Genomic DNA, 15,670 nt, shown 5'->3' with positions numbered 1-15,670 from the left:
TTTTAAATAAGACCAAATGAATGTGCAAAATCTGGACTACAGCCAGAAAATGAGTATAAAGTTATTTACAATTAACAGTGTCCTTTAGATTTAGAGGGAGAGAGTGCTAATAGACATCCCATGAGTTTCTCCAAGCTTATGTCTCTCGATATTCCCAGATCACTGACTCACAATAGGGAGACTTGTGAGGGAGGTATCTTTGTACAAATCTTATGCTTTGCTTTATTGCTGCTATACTATTTACCCTTACTGATATCTACTGTGATACTGTTTGTCTTTATTTTTACCATATTTCACAGTATTTAGTAAACCAAATATTTGCTTTTACCAGTTTTTGTTGTGTGTTCTATGGCATAATATAATCACCACTCAGCCCACCATTTACAAAAACATGCATACAATCTATTGCAGTACAAATCCCAAACTTTGTACTTTGACCCCCTGAAGAGCCTGAAAAAAAAACAATAAAAGGTGAATTTTAAAAGAGATGTGTACAAGTGTTGCTTATTCAGGGTACCGCTATTTTATAAACCTCGTACATATGCCTGTAAATATCAGTGAGCGAATAACTTTGCTTGTGTAAAAAAAAAAAAAAAGGGGGGGGGGGGTGGATTTGGGGCAGGTCATGAGCCTTCCAGGTCGGGGGTCAACATTCTCATCCATGAATCACAATTTTATAACCTGCAACAGCAGCACGCGTAGGGCTTTACCTACGCATACTTCTCCGAGGACAAGCAAGATGGCAGTCCTCACACATGGGTGACATCACTGGATGAAGCCCGGCACAGAAAACTTATGTCAGTCAATTTCTAGAACTTTGACTAAGCCTCATTGAGCATGCTCATGCATATAATATACTATGAGTCCATACAGGGTCCCCTCAGTCTTCTTTTCCAAGGAGCCTTGCCTTTCGTGGTCAGGTGACCCTCACTTTTTGCACATGTTGTGTGTGCTTTTGCTGTTTTGTGCTTCTTTCAAGTTTTCTCACGCAACTGATGTAGGGTCATCTGACTCTCCTGTTAGCGTCCTAGATAGGTTTCTCAGCATTTTAGGGGTGGCGGTGTGCTCAGTGTTTGCAGGCCTTCAACAGTCACTGCTATCGATTTCAATCTAATGTCCCTTTTGTTTCATGACAACTTGTCCACTTCTGGTTTTAAGTGATGCCCCAGGTGTATGAAGACCATGTCTATCATGGGGATCCATAATAGATGTGTCTTCTGCCTTAGGGCATTGCACAGCATCCAGGGTTGCAACAAATATGCCAAGATGACCCTGAAGGGATGTAAGATCTGGCTCAATAAGATGGAGCACCTTTTCAGGCTGGAGAAAACTGATCCATAGGCCATGGAATCAACAGAACTCAAGAGTTGCACAGATGGACACCAAACCATTGACATTAGCGAGGCCGCCAGTTCCGTCAAGGTCATCAGCTGACAGAAACACTGTTGAGGATGTCTGGTTCTTCGTCCTCAACTTCGGCACCAGGGAAGGACCAATCCAAGCACCGAGGGAAGCTGAAGCAGCATTGGCATCGGTCCCCCATCGATGAACGGTGCAGGGCACAGGGATGCACCAGCTTCTACTGTGATGCCTCCAAAGCGTCCCCATGCTGAGGAGTGCCAGACCTCCATCGACCCAGGGGTATACCATGGTCTCCACTGGTCCTGATGCCTACCACTTCTCTCAGTTCTGAAGAGGATATGGTTGCAGCTCCTGTATCCCAGCCTGTCTGGGCATCGGCAATTTTTGAGGAGGAATTGGAGAGTGAGAGTAAGCTGGCCATAGAGAGGACGATGCATGGCATCAACACTGGCACCATTGCTCCTCGAGCCACTGTTTGAATCCCTACATGTGGTTACTGGCATGTTACCGACCCTGTCTATGGTGTCTGTTCCCAGGGCAGCATCAATACCCCTGAGGGGTACGGGCACAGCCACCAACCAATCTGGTTGTTGTCCTCAGGACAGGAAGTCCCCCAATACCGGAGGTGACACTGGGGCCCGGGCCAAAATGGTCAAACTAATGCCTACACCACTGGCTGGGGGCAGAGTGCCTAGAGCACCCTTCACCAGTTGATAGTGGAGACAAGTGCACCGAGGACCCCTGGGGGGATGACTCCTCTGTGGCTTCCGATGATGCTTCGGATGGTCTCCCCTCAGAACCATCTCTTCCAGGCAATCGAAGAAAGTCTCTGCCAGAGGACCTGACCTTTGTAGGTTTTGTTCAGGTGATGGCGAAGGCCATCCCATTTCAGTTGATGATTGAAGAGGATACTAGGCACAAAATGCTAGATATCCTCCAATACATGAAGCTTCCCAAGGAGATTGTGGCAGTCCCAGTGCACGAGATCCTTGGGGAGTTAGTGATGAAGATCTGGGAACACCTCCTCACAGTGCCTCCCATTAACAGGAAGGCAGACAATTTATCTTGTCCAAAAGGCTCTTGAATTTGACAAGTGTTAGCTGCCCCACCAATTCAACAGTTGTCAAATCTGCTCTTAAGAAGGCCAAAGTGTTCTCGGACCCATTCTTCGGCACTCCTGGGGAAGTATCAGAGAGCAATGGCAGCTCTTGGGAGAAAGGTGTTCCAGGACACTATGCTTAATGCCCACATCACAGCCTACCAGTTCTCCATAAGCCAGTACATACATGACATCCTGAAGCAGGTGCAGGAGGTTGCCGAGCAACTGCCTCGGCAGTAGCAAGACACCCTCCAGTCACAGGTGCATAAAGGTCTTGAGCATGGAAAACATGGGGTCCATTCAACCTACAATGTTTTCAAAATGGCATTGAGGGTCTCTGCAGTGGGAATCAGCACCTGCAGGCTTGCATGGCTATGGGCTTCATATCTCAGACTGGAGGTGCAGGAGCAATTCACTGATGTGCCATCTATAGGAGAGAATCTTTTTGGCCATAAAGTGAAGGATGTAGTGGCCCAGATCCAGGACCATCATGCAACACTTCAGCAGCTCTCCACTGGCACTCAGAGCCAGTCTTCCTCAGCCATGAGGCCATCGAGGTTTGGGCCCAGGAAGTCCTCCTTCCACCTATAAGGAACTACCCTCTACCACCTCAATTCAGTCAGTAACACCAGGCCTGTCATAGTTATCCCAGGCAACAAAGAGTCCTGAAGCCCTAGCCAGCATCTCAGTCAACTCCAGGGTCAAGGTTTTGACTGGATTGCAGGGAACATAAGCCAAGTCACCTGTGCCCAAAGCAATGGACCTGCTGGTCAGGGGAAGGCTGCAGTTCTTTGCAAACTGGTGGCCCAGTGTAACCTCAGATCAGTGGGTTCTGTCCATCGTTCATGAGGGGTACAAATGAAACTTACTAGCTACCCCGCCAAAGTGTCCCCCGAGCCCATTCTGAGGCCCAGTAGCAGAGCTCTCCTCCTCCTTAATGGCCAGAGCAGTCGAGTCTGTTCCACCAGGACAAAAGAGAGCAGGCATTTTACTCCCGATACCAAAGAAAACAGAGGAACTCCGTCCCATCCTAGACCTAAAGCCTTGAACAAATTCATCAAAAAAGAAAAGTTCAACTTGGTTTCCCTGGACACCCTGATCCCCTTCTTGCAAAAAGGGGCCTGGCTATGCTCCTTCAATATGAAGGATGCCTATACTCATATCGAGATCTTCCTAGGCTACCGGAAGTATCTCAGATTTATGGTGGGAAAGCAGCATTTCCAGTATCATGTTCTGTCATTTGGGCTCGCATCAGCCCCATGTGTCGTCACAATATGTCTAGCTGTAGTGGCAGAGCACCTTCACAGATTGGGAGTTCAAGTTTTCCTGTATCTGGATGATTGGCTGGTAAAGAGCACCTATCAGGCAAGGGACAATGAGTCCATGCGCTTGACCATACGGGTGCTGGAGACACTAGAGTTCATTGTCAACTACCCTAAGTCCCATCTCAGCCCATCAACACAATTGGAATTCATTGGAGCTCTGCGAGAGACAGCTCAAGTGAAGGCCTTCCTGCCTCAGCAAGAGGCCTTTACCCTGACGACCATTGGGCCGGGGATACAACAGAGCCAGCAGGTGTCAGTGTGGCACATATTAAAGCTACTGGACCATATGGCAGCTTCAGTACATGTCACTCTCTTGGCACTTTTGCACCTGCGAAAGGCCCAATGGACTTTGAGATTGCAGTGGTGACAACCCACTCAGGACATCCAGGATTGCAGCCTAGTCACACTATCCCTCCAGAACGCTTTGTCCTGGTAGCGGGAAATTTCAAATTTGGAAAGGAGGGCGTTCTTCCAAAGTCCTCCCACCCAAACTGTCCTAACCAGGCATGCGCCCACCCTGGGCTGGGGAGCTCATATAGATGGACTCAGCACCCAAGATCTATGGTCCATCCAGAAATGTCTGTCAAATCAATTTTCTGGAGCTTTGAGTGATCAGGTACACTCTGTAGGTTATCTGAGATTGGCTAGCCAACAAAATGGTTCTGAAACAGACCGGCAACAAAGTGGCAATGCAGTATGTCAACAAGAAGGGAGGTACAGGATTGTATCTCCTGTGTCAGGAAGCGATCCAGATCTGGTCCTGGGCCCACTCCCATGGGATGGTGTTCAGGGCCATGCACCTGGCTGGAACGGAGAATGTAATAGCGGACAGACCGAGTCACGCCTTCAGACCCCACGAATGGTCTCTGGATCTGAATCGCATCTTCCAACTCTGAGGAAGCCCGGATGTGATCTCTTCATAGTGCCTTGGAACAGGAAGCTGCTCCTTTTACAGGACACGTGGCAAATCAGCTTCAGATGCCTTTGCCCGAACTGGGGAGAGGGTCTCCTGTATGCATATCCTCCAACTTCACTGGTAATGAAGACTCTCTTGAACCTTTGCGAGGTGGTGGTGGACTTTCATCTTAACCATTCTATCTTCCTCGCAACATTCTTTCCCAGGCCCCATTTGCACCAAGGTGAACAAGTCCTGCACAGTTTGGACTGCAAAAGAGCCTTAGCCTTCTATCTGGGGCAGACAAAAGCCCAGAGACAGTCCACCTATCTTTTTGTTTCTTTTGATAGGAATAAGTTGGGGATCGCTATTGCCAAGCAGATGCTAATTGGCAAGCACAGACTGCATTTCCTTCTGTTATGGCCAGGCGGAACTGCATCTTGGGGGCCATTGTCAAGGCTCACTCTGTTCGAGCCATGGCAAAGTCGATGGTCTACTTGTGAGCAATTCCCATGGAAAAGATCTTGTAGAGCTGCGATGTAGAGTTCTCTCCACACATTCACATCGCATTATTGTCTGGACAGAGATGGTCAACTCCACAGCATATTTGGCCAATCTGTCTTTCGGAACCCAACTCTGTTCCCGCCTAGGGCTGGCTGTTTTTGTTCAGGCTATTACCATCACAATAGATTATTGTTGTGCCCGTTGGCACTTGTTTGTGATTTGTTGGTCCATGGTTATATTGGGGGGGGGGGGGGGGGGGGGCAACTGTAACTAGGGACTCCCATGTGTGAGGACTATCATCCTGCTTGTCTTCAGAGAAACCAGAGTTGCTTATCTGTAACAGGTGTTCTCCGAGGCCAGCAGCATGTCAGTCCTCACAAAACCCACCCACTGCCCCAAGGAGTTGCTTTTCCAACCTGTGAATTTTTTCATTATTTTTTTTACTCTTCTGAATTCCATGAGGGGACCCCGCTTGGATGCATGGTAAATTTCATGCATGAGCATGCTCAACGGAGGCTCAGTCAAAGTTCTAGAAACTTTGACATAAGATTTTCATGCTGAGCACCATCTGATGATGTCACCCATGTATGAGGATTGGCATCCTGCTGTTCTCGGAGAACACTGACAGGTAAGCAACTCTGCTTTACTTCTGCTCTTTATTAGATGTAAGTCAAAATAAGTTTTGGCTATAAAGAGTTTTAAGTGGATGAGGAGTCTGGGTAAACTGGGTGTCATGCAGGTTGAAGAACTAGAGGGGTCTAGATAACGTAAAGATAGACTGGGCAGGGGGCAAGGAGAGGGACAGCCTACCAGGTTATTACCTCACTTATCCGGGACTTTTCTTGCTACAAAATTGATTTCTGCTGTGTGCCTTGGTCTTCCGGGGGTTGCTGAGTTCAGCCCCGACGGCACTGATAGCAGCCAATTGACAGCAGACACGTCATTCGGAGGAGCCGGTCGTGGAGGATTTAAGGGCTCTCCGATAGCGTTTCTTTGGGGCAAGGAGAGGGACAGCCTACCAGGTTATTACCTCACTTATCTGGGACTTTTCTTGCTACAAAATTGATTTCTGCTGTGTGCCTTGGTCTTCCGGGGGTTGCTGAGTTCAGCCCCGACGGCATTGATAGCAGCCAATTGACAGCAGACACGTCATTCGGAGGAGCCGGTCGTCGAGGATTTAAGGACTTTCCCACGGCGCGTAGCAGCCGTCGGCGCGCAGGCGAAGCCGCGCAGCCAAAGGCGCGCGCGGCTTTGACCGGCTTCGACCGGAATCGCCGGATTGCTGGAAGATTATCGACACCAGGTAGGCAGGTCTTAATCTCCTTGCCTCCCAAGTGAACCACTTTAAGTAAGCACCACCTACATAAATCTGAGTGAGATTGTAATTGTTGTGAAGATAAAATGCCCCATACCAAGAGGAAGGCAAAACTTAAGCCTACTCCTGGAACACCAATAGAATCGAGCCAAAGATTTATGCCAGAGTGGTTAAACAATCTTCAATCAACCCCTGTTGAGGGGGCCGCAGTAGGGGAAGATTTGGGGCGAGAATCTCCTCTTATGGCCGAGAACATCTCGTTGAGTCCAGGGGCACCTGAGACGCCACCCCCACCTGGAAGGAATGGGACTAGTTCCCTATTAGTTCCAGAAAAATCCCAACAGAACCAAACTGGCCAGGAAAGTATACAAATGTCACAGATATTACCAGAACTGGAAAATAGTGATGTTAACATATTTATACCGGAACAAGAGAGTACACCTAAGAACGATAAGAAACAAGAACAGATTATAGTAAAGAAAACAAAGTGCATAGAGATGAAGCCCGGAACTGTAACAATGGAAACGTTATGGAACTATATTGCAAAATTGGATTCTTCAATTATGAAACTTGCAGATGTAGTCCAAGAGACTAATGTTGTAGTAAAAAAGAATTCTGAGATATTAGATACGCAACAAAAACAAATTTGTGATATAGATAAACGTGTGGTACAGGTAGAGAAAATTCAACATCTACAAATAAAATCAGATATAGAACTCCAGAGAAAGATTGAATATTTGGAGAATTATACTAGAGCTTTAAATCTAAGGGTTATAAACTTCCCGAAAATGGACAAAATAAGTCCAGCAGAGTTGTTTAAAACATATGTTAGAGAGGTATTAAAAATCCCTGAACAAGGAATGCCTATTATTGCAAGAGCCTTCTTTTTGAAGAGCTCAGTAAAAACTAGAGGGAAGGAATTAGATCAGCAAGGGAAAGAACAGGAAGCTAACCCGCAAAATGAAAATAAAGAGAAATTTATGAATCTCACAGATTTTTTGATGACCTCTCAGGAGGAGTTAAAGATTGAAAATCGTGGTACAATGATTATAACATTTGCATTAGTCTCAGATAAAGAGAATATCTTAAAATTTTTCTTTAGGAATAGGGAAAAAACTTATGGACAGAAAATCTGGATATATCCAGATTTTGTTAAAGACACGCAAGTTCGAAGGAAAAAATTTTTAGCCTATAGGAAAGAAGTAACAGAAGCCGGGGGACATTTCATGCTAAAATATCCGTGTACATGCGCTATAAAGTATAAGGGACATAACTATCAGTTTACTAATCCTGACCACCTTAGAGTTTTGTTGGGAAGTGATACTCAGGTAAATAAATAAATAGAAGATTGTCTTACTTTTTCCTATACTTATAATTGGATTATATGTTACGTTTATTCGCTCTATAATAATAAGTGGCTTCACTTAAGGTTTCTTTTAATTAATACTGAATATAATGAAGGATGTAATGGAAGTTGTTTTCAATATTGTCAAGTGAGTTTCCTATACTCAGTATTATTTCTCTATACAAGTTAAACATTTTGTGTAATGTATGTGTGAAAACTTGGAAAATAAAGAATTAAAAAAAAAAAAAAAGATAGACTGGGCAAACTGGTGGACTACTTAGTAAAACTGGGAATTTCCTTCATGCACGTATGTTATAAAATGTGCTCACTTGCTCCTGTAAAAGCCTAGTCCTTAAGGAAAATACATGAGTCACATTTTCTCATGTAACTGCTTAAAATTAGGGACACATATGGTGCTAGGTGTATTTTATATATAACATGCGCACACTTGCATGGATGATATAAAATTCTAGCACATGCGATATAAAATTTGTGCGCGCGCTCATTTTAAAGTTACCATCCCCAAGTAGGTTGGCAAAATAAGTAACGTAAAACTAAGAATATGGAATGTTTGTTGAAGGCCTTGTGTCTGCACATTCAAAATGAAAACTTTTGTAAAATTCCAGAATGGAAAAAGGAAGCAGAAGAGTAGCCAAGGGGTTACAGCAGTGGGCTACAAATCAGGGAAACCAGAGATCAAATCCCATTGCTGCTGCTCCTTGTGACCTTGGGCAAGTCAGATACAAACTGCTAGCTGCATTATATGAATAAACTCCTTTTCACCATTCTATATTCAGTGGTGGGGGGGAATTGGTCTCAAACAAGTAACCAACAAGAATCCTGACCATGGCAGTTTGAGTAACTGACAGGTATGGGAATCTGATTACGGGAGCTTGCTGGGCAGACTGGATGGGCTGTGGGGTCTTTTTCTGCCGTTACTTTCTATGTTTCTATTCAGGATTTCCCTCCACTTCTACTGTATTTTGTGCTTCACTAGGTATTCAGAGCTGTAAGAGTGCATACTGTGGCAGGCTAATATAATTGGGAGAAGGATATAAGCAAACAAACTAAAATAGCAAGGGTTTTTCTTACTGCCTCAGCTAGGGGATATGCTCTTTAGCTCAGTGGCAGAGTCCTGGTTTGGAGACAGAAGATTTTGAGAGCCCCAGCTGGAAAACATGCAGCATCGCAATGTAAAAACTTTAGGTCTTCCAGGATAATGGATATGACTCAATTAGGCGATGATGATTAGTCATTTCATAGCAATACAAGTGCTTTATTTGCTACATCTTACGATCCTACCTGACTGCTGGGTAAGGAGTATCTTGGATTCCCTTCCACCAGAGATCGAAAAGTTTCCAGAAACATGTCGCTGAGGGTTTGGTGAATCACAACATTAGCAGCATTACGGACAGGTGCACGGAGTTTCTCTCGTAGCTCTCCATATTCTGTGGAGTTCAACCTGGACAAAACAGAGGGAAAGGAAGAAGAAAATAGCCTGAAAAGAACACAAGAAGATGGAGATGTTTTGACCTATTCCTAGTAAAAGGCAGATCATGGGCCCGATATTCAAAGCATATTCGGTGCTCAATATCCTGATAGTCAGATAAGTCCTACTTATCTCTTAGCCAGTCAATTTGTAAGCGGGCAATGGGAGGATCGGGGTGGTGCTACTTAGCTGGATAAGTTATCTGGCTAACTGGCGATATTCAGCCTTTGGCTAAGGCAGACCTGCCAACGAGCAGGTTTAACTTAGCTGGATAAGATACAACCGGCTAAGTAGAGGCTTATATGCGGATATTCAGTAGCATAGTTCTACCTCTGAAATTCCCTTGTAACTTAGCCAAATAAGTCATATCCGGATAAGTTACATATCTGGCAGATTGGAATATCGGGCTCCAAATGTTTATAAATAAATGCAAAATTACTCATTTCTAATTCTCTGGTTAAATCGTTAAATGGGAACACAAAAATACATCATACTATGGAATATTTTGGCAATATATCCAGCAAAAAGCAGCAACCCATTCTGCAAACTATGCCCACTAGCTCACTGGTGGATTTCTGGTTTGAAACCTGGAAAACCATGTAAATCGGAAAGGTAAGAACATAAGATATGCCATACTGGGTCAGACCAAGGGTCCATCAAGCCCAGCATCCAACACTGGCCAATCCAAGTCACAAGTACCCAAATATTAAATCGATCTCAAGCTATTGCTTATTAATTGATAGTTTATGGATTTTTCTTCTATGACCTTATCCAAACCTTTCGTAAACCCGGTTACACTAACTGCTGTAACCACATCCTCTGGCAATGAATTCCAGAGCTTAACTATGCACCGAGTGAAAAAGAATTTTCTTTGGTTTTGTTTTGTAACCTATCATTAAAATCATCCATTGTACCTGAAGTGTGGCTAATGTAACCCCAATATTTAAAAAGGGATCCAGGGGCGATCCAGGAAACTACAGACCAGTTAACCCGACTTCAGTGGCAGAAAAATTAGTGGAAAGTGTTCTAAAGATCAAAATCACTGAACAAAGAAACTCAGCATGGATTTACCTAAGGCAAGTCTTGCCTCACAAATCTGCTTCACTTTTTTTTTTTTTTTGAAGAGGGTTAATAAACATGTAGATATTGGTGAACCAGTGGATGTAGTGTATTTGGATTTTCAGAAGATTTGACAAAGTTCCTCATGAGACGCTTCTAAGAAAAGTAAAACGTTAAGGGATAGATGGCAATGTCCTGTCGTGGATTACCAACTGGTTAAAAGACAGGAAACAGAGTAGGATTAAATGGACAATTTTCTCAGTGGAAAAGGGTAAACAGTGGAGTGCTTCAAGGATCTGTACTAGGACCCATGCTTTTCAATCTACTAGATAAGGGAGCCCAGACCGAAGTGCCGCAAATGCGCAGTAGAGAGCAACTCTACCGTGCATGCGTGGGTGAGCACATCGGCCAGAGCTTGCCCATAACAAAAATGGCGCTGGGAGGAGCGGTGGCGGCGAGGAGCGGCGACAAGGACCAGGAGCGGCGGCGGCGAGGAGCGGCGGCTGCAAGGACCAGTAGCGGCAGCAAGGCGCAGTAGCGGCATGCACGAGGGACCTCCCCCGAAGATCTTCCATTTGTGCTATCCGGAAGGGGAGTGACTGAGGAGAGGGGAGGAGGGAGGGAGACTAGAGGGGGGAGGTGAGAGGAGAATGAGGTGGGAGGGAGGAGAATGAGGGAGGGGGGAGGGAGGAAATGGACCGAAAATTTTTTTTTAATGTAGCCTGTTGTTACGGGCTTAACGGCTAGTATATTTATAAATGATCTGGAAAGTAATACGACGAGTGAGGTAATCAAAATTTGCAGATGATACAAAATTGTTCAGAGTAGTTAAATCAAAAGCGGATTATGATAAATTGCAGGAGGACCTTGTGAAACTGGAAAATTGGGCATCCAAATGGCAGATTAATTTTAATGTTGCTAAGTGCAAGGTGATGCATATAGGGAAAAATAACCCATGCTGTAGTTACACGATGTTAGGTTCCATATTAGGAGCTACTGTCCAGGAAAGAGATCTAGGCATCATAGTGGATAATACTTTGAAATCGTCGGCTCACTGTGCTGTGGCAATCAAAAAAGCAAGCAGAATGTTAGGAATTATTAGGAAGGGAATGGTGAATAAAATGGAGGATGTCATAATGCCTCTGTATCGCTCCATGGTGAGACTGCACCTTGAATACTGTGTACAGTTCTGGTCGCCACCTCTCAAAAAAGATATAGTTGAGATGGAGAAGGTACAGAGAAGGGCAACGAAAATGATAGAGGGGATGGAACTATTCCCCTATGAGGAAAGACTAAAGAGGTTAGGGCTGCTCGGCTCGGAGAAGAGACAGCTGAGGGGGGATATGATAGAGGTCTAGAACGGGTAAATGTGAATCGGTTATTTACTCTTTCGGATAATAGAAGGACTAGGGGGCACTCCATGAAGTTAGCGTGTAATACACTTAAAACTAATAGGAGAAAATTCTTTTTCACTCAACGCACAATTAAACTCTGGAATTTGTTGCGAGGGGATGTGGTTAGTGCAGTTAGTGTAACTGGGTTTAAAAAAGGTTTGGATAAGTTCTTGGAGAAATCCATTACCTGCTATTAATCAAGTTGACTTAGAAAATAGCCACTGCTATTACTAGCATCAGTAGCATGGGATATACTTAGTTTTTGGTTATTTGTAGCCTGGATTGGCCACTGATGGAAACAGGATGCTGGGCTTGATGGACCTTTGGTCTGACCCAGTATGGCAATTTCGTATGTTTTTGTGTTCTTAAATGAGCCACTTGCTAATTTCTTGTCATGTCCCCTGGTCCTTCTATTATCTAAGAGAGTAAATAACCAATTTACATTAACTTGTTGAAGTCCTTTCATGATTTTGTAGACTTCTATCATATCCCCCCCTCAGTCGTCTCTTCTCTAAACTGATCAGCCCTAACTTCTTTAGCCTTTCCTCATAGGGTTGCTCTTCTCTGCACTTTTTCTAGTGCAACTATATCTTTTTTTTAGATATGGAGACCAGAATTGCACAAGTATTCAAGATGCAATCTCACCATGGAATGATACAGAGGCATTATGATATCCACAGTTTTATTTGCTATTCCCTTCCTAATAATTCCTTACATTCTATTTGCTTTTTTGACCGCCACAGCACACTGAGCTGACGATTTCAATGTATTACCCACTATGATGCCTAGATCTTTTTCCTGGGTGGTAACTCCTAAGATAGAACCTAACACTGTCAGGCCGATACAGTAAAGTTTGCGGGAGAGTGGGAGAGTGTCCGCTCTCCCGGCGCGCGCACAGGTCAGTGTCCTGTGCACGCGATTCAGTAAACTAAAATATTTAAATTAGGGCCGGCGGTAAAAAGGCGCTAAGGACACTAGCGCATCCCTAGCGCCTCTTTTTGGACAGGAGCAGTGGCTGTCAGCAGGTTTGACAGCCGACGCTCAATTTTGCCGGCATCGGTTCTCGAGCCCGCTGACAGCCACGTGTTCGTAAACCGGATGCCGGCAAAATTAAGTGTCCGGTTTTCAACCTGCGAGCCGCAGGCCAATTTCAAATTTTTTTTTTTTTTTAAACTTACGGGACCTCCGACTTAATATCACCATGATATTAAGTTTTATTTGCTATTCCCTTCCTAATAATTCCTTACATTCTATTCTATTGTGCACCCTCCAACTTAATATCACCATGATATTAAGTTGGAGGGTGCACAGAAAAGCAGTTTTTACTGCTTTTCTGTGCACTTTCTTGGTGCTGGCAGAAATTAGCGCCTACCTTTGGGTAGGCACTAATTTTTGAAAGTAAAATGTGCGGCTTGGCTGCACATTTTGCTTTCTGAATCGCACAGGAATACCTAATAGGGCCATCAACGTGCATTTGCATGTTGCGGGCGCTATTAGGTTCGGAGGGGTTGGACGCGCGTTTTTGATGCGCTATTACCCCTTACTGAATAAGGGGTAAAGCTAGCGCGTCCAATCACGGGTTAACAGTGCGCTCCGCCGGAGCGCACTGTACTGTATCGGCCTGTGTGTAACTACAGCAAGGGTTATTTTTCCCTATATGCATCACCTTGCACTTGTCTACATTAAATTTCATCTGCCATTTGCAAGCCCAGTCTTCCAGTCTCATAAGGTCCTCCTGCAATTTATCACAATCTGCTTGAGATTTAACTACTCTGCATAATTTTGTATCATCCGCAAATTTGATCACCTCACTTGTCACACCCCTTTCCAGATCATTTATAAATATATTAAAAAGCACTGGTCCAAGTACAGATCTCTGAGGCACTCCACAGTTTACCTTTCTCCACTGTGAAAACAGACCATTTAATCCTACTCTGTTTCCTGTCTTTTAAGCAGTTTGCAATCCACAAAAGGACATCGCCTCCTATCCCATGACTTTTTAGTTTTCTTAGAAGCCTTTCATGAGGGACTTTGTTGAACGCCTTATGAAAATCCAAATACAACACATCTACTGATTCACTTTTGTCCACATGTTTATTCATCCCTTCAAAAAGATGTAGATTTGTGAGGCAAGACTTCCCTTGAGTAAATCCATGCTGGCTGTGTCCCATTAAATCATGCTATCTAAATGTTTTGTAATTTTATTCTTTATAACAGTCAGCCCTGAAGTCAAGCTCATCGGGCTATAGTTTCCTGGATCACCCCTGTACACAAGAGAAAAAAAAAATTAAAATATACCCAGAGTCAAGTCAACATTTTACAACTATCATGTCATTTTATTTCACATCTCCCAGTTTTTCTCTATTGGAATTCACCTGAAATGCTAGGAACAGCTATATTTGTAATGTTGTTAAACTATATCATATTGATCAGGATCCAACTGATCTATAAAGTGTGATGTCATTTGCAGCAAGACTGCCAATTACGAATTCATAAAGCATGAGGTAAAAGTGCAAGTCACTTGCCAGCATGGCAGGAGGATAGAAGCAGGAGGACCGAACATAAATGCCATGCTGGATTAGAACAAGGGCCACTGAGCCCAGCATCCTGTCTCCAAAAGTGGCCAGTCTGGAATACAAATACCCAGCAGATTCCAAATGACAGATCTATTTCTTGTTACTCACTCCCAGGGAGAGTGATGGTTTTCCTTGTTCTACATGGTTAAAAAAGTTTTATGGATGTATGTTCCAGGAACTTGTCCAAACCTCTTTAAAACCCCTTGATGCTAGTCATTTTAACTTTGCCCTCTGGCAACAGATTCCACAACTTCATAGTGCACAGAGCGAACAGTACTTTCAATGGTATATTTTAAATTTGCGGGTTGTTAGTTTTATGGATTATCCCATTGTTGTAATATTATTTGAAAGGATAAAACACCTAACTTTTTATTTACCCATTCCACTCCACTCATGATTTTATAAACTACTATCAGGACCTGTCTCAGCTGTCTCTTTTCCCAGCTAAAGAGACCCAAGCTGCATATAGTCTCTCATGATAAGGGAGCCGTTCCATCTCCTTTATCATTTTTGTTACTTTTCTAGTTCTGCTATGTCTTTTTTGAGATGGGTTGACCAGAACTGTACAGAATACTCAAGGTATGGTTGCACCATGAATCAATACAGAAGCAATATATTTTCTATTGTATTCTCCATTCCTTTTCTGCTCATTCCTAACAATATATTTGCTTTTTTGACTTCTTCACAGTGGGTTGAGGATTTTAATGTATTGTCCACAAGAAGTCCATTGTACTTTTCCTAGCTAGTGACTCCTAATACAGGTTCATGATGCTGGGGTCTGTATTTGATATTATTTTTCCCTATATGCATTACTTTGCACTTTCCCACATTAAATTGTTTGCCATTCAGATGTCCAGTCTCCTTAGTCTTTCAAAGTCCTTAGATCTGCTGTCATTCTAACAATGTTCAATAATTTTGTATCTGCAAATTTGATCACCTCACTCGTTCCCTTTTCCAGATCATTTCTGAATTTGTTAAAAATAGTACAGATCCCAATACAGATCCTTGTGGTACACTATTAATGACCTCCCTCCATTTGGAAAGCTGTTTAGTCTTACTATCATTTCCCTTTCTTTTAACCAGTTACTAATCCACAATAGGATGTGGCCTCCTGTCCCATGACTTTTTAATTTCCTAAAGAATATCTCATGGGGGACTGTGTCAAATGCCGTATGAAAACACAAATACACTATGTCCATTGGCTCACCTTTATCTGCATGTTTATTTACACTTTCAAAAAAATCATAATAGATGTGTAAAGCAAGACTTCCCTTTACTAAAACCATATTGACTCTTCCCATTTAAGC

General features: G+C 43.7%; 1 protein-coding gene across 1 annotated transcript in view; it reads right to left on the bottom strand.

Moving 5' to 3' along the window:
- Nucleotides 1–15,670, bottom strand: part of TMEM129 (transmembrane protein 129) — a 33,469-nt gene that overhangs the window by 8,433 nt on the left and 9,366 nt on the right. The window contains exon 3 of the mRNA XM_029592618.1: nucleotides 9,148–9,307. Within this exon, the coding sequence (XP_029448478.1) occupies nucleotides 9,148–9,307 (160 nt within the window). The remainder of the gene's footprint in view (nucleotides 1–9,147; nucleotides 9,308–15,670) is intronic.

Source organism: Rhinatrema bivittatum, chromosome 1 (assembly GCF_901001135.1).
Source record: "Rhinatrema bivittatum chromosome 1, aRhiBiv1.1, whole genome shotgun sequence".
In the NCBI taxonomy this organism is placed as follows: Eukaryota; Metazoa; Chordata; class Amphibia; order Gymnophiona; family Rhinatrematidae; genus Rhinatrema; species Rhinatrema bivittatum.
Note: the sequence above shows the minus strand (reverse complement) of the source record. Positions and strands in the feature narration are given on the sequence as shown.